Source organism: Sparus aurata, chromosome 19 (genome assembly GCF_900880675.1).
Source record: "Sparus aurata chromosome 19, fSpaAur1.1, whole genome shotgun sequence".
Classification (NCBI taxonomy): Eukaryota; Metazoa; Chordata; class Actinopteri; order Spariformes; family Sparidae; genus Sparus; species Sparus aurata.
The window spans coordinates 20,664,904-20,671,275 of record NC_044205.1 but is presented as its reverse complement, the minus strand read 5'-3'; the positions used below and the strand labels follow the sequence as shown (position 1 = coordinate 20,671,275).

At 42.4% G+C, this 6,372-nt stretch overlaps 1 protein-coding gene across 1 annotated transcript in view; it reads right to left on the bottom strand.

Annotated features, from left to right (window-relative positions):
- lmbr1 (limb development membrane protein 1) overlaps nt 1-6,372 on the bottom strand; it is a 35,162-nt gene that overhangs the window by 16,180 nt on the left and 12,610 nt on the right. Inside the window, exons 6-9 of the mRNA XM_030397868.1 lie at nt 3,767-3,893; nt 3,559-3,627; nt 3,341-3,405; nt 2,992-3,064 (exon numbers count right to left, since the gene is read on the bottom strand). Coding sequence (XP_030253728.1) covers nt 2,992-3,064; nt 3,341-3,405; nt 3,559-3,627; nt 3,767-3,893 — 334 coding nt within the window. The remainder of the gene's footprint in view (nt 1-2,991; nt 3,065-3,340; nt 3,406-3,558; nt 3,628-3,766; nt 3,894-6,372) is intronic.

Genomic DNA, 6,372 nt, shown 5'->3' with positions numbered 1-6,372 from the left:
GGGAGAGAGAGAGTCTGTGCCCTCGCAGATACCTGTCCCAGGATCTAAGCAGGGGAAAGTTTGAACCCTCCGAGCAAATGCAGTCACAACACAACAGGAAATGTCAGGGACAGTTCAGCGGCTCTTTTCTCCAGATATGAACTGAAAACTCTGCCTCAGGGTAGCCAAATCTGCTCAGCCGCAAGTGAACTAATCTATCACCTTTGTGCATAACATATCCCAACATGGCCTTACCCGTCACACAAGACAGATAAATCATTCATCAAATGAACAGTAGGTCCTTTAAAAAAAGCTGATGTAACTTAAGACAAAGAAAACACTATCGTCACTTGTTCAGGGCTGTAGAAGAAAATGTCGAGAATTTCAACTGCAGTATCCTCAATGACATCACTCCGACTGAAGTTAAATATATCCTTCTTCTCCTGCTGGCAGCATCAAGTAAAAGGCTGAGTTACAGCGAGGCAGAGATGCTGAGTGAGGTTTCTGGCAGCCAGGAAAGGCCTGGAGTAATTCAACGTATCCTCTCCAACCTTCACTACAGTCGAAAAATTACGTCATCCACACATATGCTAAACACCATGCTGAGACAACAGAGGCACTGGCCAAGGTCATTGTGCCGCATAGCATCTGGACAGGCACTCTGTTGCTCTGCTATCAGCAGATCAGGGTCTTGAGAGGGCAGGGTGGACAAGTTTGTATGTCACATTGCCTGTACTGCAGTATATTTGTACTTTTGCAATATTTTCTTAGATATTAATCCATTGAAATCAAAAACAAAATGGGTACAATGTGCAGAAATTAGGTGGAATCTCCCTTTTGCCCTACAGCCTGAATTTTTACCAAATGTATGTACTACTGTGTGCATGTTGCTTTTTTGGCTGCCTGTCAAAGGTCACTTCAGAAAAATAGGGGGCAGCATATCAGCAAAGGAATCACTAACTGCTGCTAGCTGTACTAGTTTCTGTAGCTATCTATGGCTTTGGAGGTAGTTGAGCAAGTTAGCATTATTAACCATTTCAGCTTGTGACCCTAAGCTACCACGAGTGTCCTCAGACCAGTGGAGCAATGGGGTAGTCTTGGTGTAACACCACTGGCAACACAACTGGAGTCAGCAGGTCAGCATGAAACAATCAATGTAACTTTCAAAATTACCTCTTTGGTCATATTTGACTATATGATTGGTTACTTGTCACGAGTAATAGCCCATCAACACTGAATAATTTAATCTGAAGAGGAACTTCAAATAAATGTAGAGGAGTAACATGTACAACACTTGCATCTAAATGTGAGAGAATAAACTTCCAGTATAATGTAGCACAAACTGAATTCATACTTCAGTGTCTTACTTTACGTAAATGAGACTAAAACAGGGGTTATTCCACAGTTAGATGTTTTCTTCTGTAAACTTGAGCCTGACAAACAGTTAAGAAATAATTAACTACAATTTTAAAATCGTTTCTCGTAAGTCATGTTTCATAAGCTTATCTGACATTTCCCATATCCATCTTCATGTTCATCATACCCATTGACTAGGAAAACAGACACACATATCCAGTGAACCAATTTAAGCCAAAACCTTCTGATCTGCAAGATTTAAAACATCAACAATGTCATTACAAATGGGCAGTTACATGTAGAGGGAGGAGAACAAAGGGCCAGATGTGTAAATAAACACTGATGCATCAACTGATGTGGCTCAACAGTCCAAATCTACAAACACAAAGTGGTAAGAGGATAATCTGTTGGAGGAGCTGGATGCAGAGAGGACACAGGTGAAGCAAGAAGACAACATTGGTCGCCTCTGGAGTGTGTCCTGTGAACTGTTCCTGAACTGCCGTCTGCTCAGCGCTCTAGGCAGATCAAAGGAACGCCGCTCTGGCCTGAGTGTGAGCGTGAACGCTGAGTGGGTGCACGAACTTACAGTATGCGCATAAAAAACATTCACGCCAACATCCTCCCTCGCCTGTAACTCCCACCATTTAACAGGTTAAAGTGGATTGCAGCTCGGCCTGTGTGCAAACATTAAGATGTTGACCACAGCTGTTTTTTTTTTTTTTATTTCCCCTCACAGAGATTTGTAAAGATCAAACACTGTAGGAGATGATAAGGAACAGATTACAATTATTCTATCAGTTACTTCAAAGCAGGGCAGTGTGGAATGAGCCCTAAGGAACCATACGCATTGGTGACAGTCAATGGAGGTGGCCGGCGTAGCATTCAAAAACATGCATTATCAGGGAGCGATCTCCCTTACCTCCCTGGTTTGAAAGGATGCTCGTCCTCTTCATTTACTCGCATCTGTACACTTGGCTGCGTGCTTGAGTTAATATTAAAGTAGGTTTTGGAATTTGGCCCAAATACTTCCTGCTTTTGGAGATTATTCAACGTCAAACAAGGAATTTGGGAACACAGAGGGCAGGAACATGAAAAGGAAATGCAGGTTGAAAAAAGAAAAACACTGTCACCATCTTTTAACTCTTTAAACTTTCCCTTTGAGTCCAGAGGACAAGGCTCCTGGTCTCCTTTCAGAAGTCACAGAAAAGTCACTTTAATGTTAACAGGATCTAGCCAAAAGTTCTTGTGAAAGATTTCATTTCCATCCTATTACCCAGGCTACAATTCTTGTCTTGACATTAAATGAGGCAATCATTTCACCAGCAGTGTCAGTGACACTGGAGTGTCTGAAATGGATCCTTAAAAACTTCCTAAACATAAAATATGGTCCATGCCATGGTGGCTGCTTTGCCCTTTAGCAGAAAGTTATGAGGGTAAGACAGTGGTCGGGAAAGTGCCGGTGTCAAGTGTGTGTAGATTTTTAGCCTTTGTCTGTTGGTGTGTAAGCGTGTGTGTGTGTGTGTGTGTGTGTGTGTGTGTGTCTGGCTGAATTTTCAATGCTAATTGATTCCAGTGTGGTGCGCTCCATCACACCCAATAGGGCAGTCAACCCCTCCCCTCCCCTATAATGTGCCAACACGTCTCCCGCAGACATACCGTTTAATCTCCTCTGAAGGGCTTCCTCCTGCAAATGGATGCAGTAAATCTGCTCATCCAGGTCCTCCAGGATCTGAAGGGGAGGGAGCAGAGGAGGAAGAGATGAAATGGGTTATAATTAGGCCCAAAGTGGGACTGGAGAGATGGCAGATGGGAGGATGAGTTGGTGATGTATTTGTAGTCCTCTTTTGCGAATGTAAATGGCCGAATGAGACAGAAATCTCTCAGAATGGAGGAGCAAAGTAGCTTCAAGTGTGAGTTGAACTGAAGAAGTTCAGAGAAAACTTATATTGTTAAATTTCTACTGACCAAACCATTTACAGAACAAACATAAAAACTGATCACTTACTGTTGGCTTTACTAGTAACTGGCCCATGACCGTGAACATCCTTGACAATCCCACAGGAGTACACACTACATATGAGACAGAAAACAGCAAAATTAGCTTGACTTTTAAATACAGTGAGGTGAACTAATTTAGCAATAGTAAATTGATGGAATTTCAACACCACATCATCAATAGTATTTTGTATTTTTGTGTGTATTAAAAGCAACTAAACGGCTTACTGAGTAAAAGCAGTCCTCCCATCAGAGATATACAGGAGTAGAGGTATGGCAGGTAAAATTCCCAAAGATCTACAGAAAGAAAAGCAGTAATGAAATTCAATATGGACTGAAAAGGAATAGTTTAACATTTTGGAAAATACACAAGAGATTCCTTTTAAATCCACATGATTGACATGCATCAATGTCACAGAATTCCTTAGAAATGTACCGTAGAGCGATTCCATGCTAGCTGCATCATTGTCAATGAGCGCTGATGCAACCCACACGATGCCCAGGATGAGCAACGCCAGCAGGAAGAGCATTACAAAGGTCTCTAGAATACGTGCCTTAATGCCCTGACAGAAGAAGTGCACAGAAGAGAAAGAGTTAGACATGGGTAACATGGTGGAAATCAATATCATAAAATACTGTATGTTAGGAATTTATTAATTGCATCAAAAACACATTAATCAAACTGATGTTCATTGCTCTGAGCTGGGAGCTGGTATTTCTTCTATTTGTTACCAGATTTTCAAACACAAAACAAGATTAATTTCACGAGACGTCTGCATTCTGCTTTGCTCACATTAAACCGCATCATTTCCGTTCACAGCACACAAACATGACATTAACGCTTTCACAGATTCATGTGTAAAACAACTCTTTTATACACATATTTTGTGGTCTATAAAGTGGGTCTAACAGGGGCTGGTGGTGGCAGAGGTGAAATTAAAAAAAGACTTAAGCTGGGAGGAGGGGTGCTGTAAGGAGCATGAATCCTGGCTGGGTCAGCTACTGTCTGCGATCAAGAGCAGGCCTCCCATCTGGGGCCGATTATGAGCTCCCTTAGCACCATGGTCGTGTCCCGGGCCGCGCAGACGAAGGGGTTTTGGGGTAATTTGGGTTTTCCGGGTCACAAACTGCTGAGTGGTTAATAAAGTCCTCCTCTACCTGTTCACACAGTTTCCATTTTCCCCCCTGCTGGAGAGCCGAGCTGTCTAGCACTGTAAGATAGATAGGCGTTCTCTTACACATGTCAGCTAGGCTTCCAGGCACAGGATAACAAGGGCTTTCTGCTTTTGGAGCGCTGCTTAAATTGGCCACATATGAGCAATTTGTTACCAGCTAACATAATGGCTGTGCGGTTGCTGTTCAGTATTTGCCAACAGGTACATGAAGGGGGTCTCTCTTTGAAAGTCCCCATCTGTTAATCAAGTCGCTTTATAGAATGGAAATGGTTTCAGTTCTGCTGATTAAATCAGACAAGGCTTGTTTTTTTTTCCCCAACACAGTTCATGCCTGTCATCCAAACCACCTGTACATTAGCATTACAATTAGGGTCACTTATTAACAGCTGTCTTCTCTCCTAACTCACTCTTGCACTTTTTCTTTAGTAAGCATGTTTCTTGCATAAAAGCATTGATGGGTCATACACATATTTCTCTACACATTATAACTGACCTATTCAACCCATACTTGGAATCTGATATAAAGATTATTCTCTTATTCTACTCATTGTGAGTTGTGAAAATCCCATGTAGCATCCTTTCGCTATCACTTGCCTCTTGCCTCCTCTTACGGTCATATTCTGAAAAAGCTTGAGTGAGTGAGTGAGTGCAGAATTTTCTAGCACAACAGGAAGAAAAGTGGGCAGGGTCTGGAGTGCCCCAGTGTGGCCTAGGTGGACACTGCAGCCACTCGACAGGTAATGTTAGATAGGCTAAGTGGGCCTTACAGTCTTTAGTCAGCATAAAATAAGCCTAAAAAGACTGTAGTGTTTTTTATGAATAAACATATAACATCAATAGATACATCACAAGTATCTTAAGGGAAACATGTAAGCATATTTGCCGCTATGTGACAATCTAACAATAAATCCGACACCACAGTGCAAATCAATACACTAAAAATGTAGCCCCAAATCTGACATAAACATTTAATTATGCTGACTGCCTCGTGCTCTTCTGCACACACTCGGTATTCACTAGATGGATGCTGCAATCAAGCATCACACAGCCCAACTGGGCAGTAGGGGAAAACACTCAAGACTGCTGAAATAAAAATAAAAAAATAAAAAATAAAAAAAGGGGGGCAAAAGGAAGAGATGGAGAGCGAAAGAGAGACATAAAGACGGAGAACAACAGAGATATAGAGAGAGACTGGTGGAGGAGAGGAGTCAACGTCTGAGCGCATCTCATTCCCCGGAGGTAGGAGAGGTGAGAGAGGAATGCTTTCAGGGACTTCAGCCACGTCCCACACGCGCTCTCTTAAGGATGCATCGGGATGAGCAGAAGCTGCAGGCAGGACGTGCGTCCGCTGAAGCGCACCAGTCCACCTTAACAAGCTGCCCATGCCATGCTGAAGGTGTATTCCCTTTAGATAGCTCTCTCAATCATTTATAAGACTCAAATCATTACCCATTCAGATCATTTAGGGCAAAGGCAATGCTTGTCACCTCCCTTACTATCATCCCCAGTTACTGCCATGCTGAAAGAACAATCCACTGTGTCAGACATGATTTGAGTGTGCAGGAGAAAGAGGACACTGAACTGTGAGCCCAGATTGGTTTCACGTATCCATCCACATGAATTACATTGCACAGTTAAAGTTACATCTATCCTTGCAATGGCAAAACTAAGTCCTTTGTTTCTCGTTGCAAAGGTAAATAAGGGCAAAAATGTGGTACAAAAATAGGAAAATTCAACTCAGCTATCATCACTGATCAAAGACTTAACTGTCAACTGGTGAAGGAGGGGAGAAAAAAAGAAAAAGACCTGTGCCTTGGCATTCAGAGCGCCCGCTGAAAGTTTCTATTCTTGCCATTCTAAATGTGTA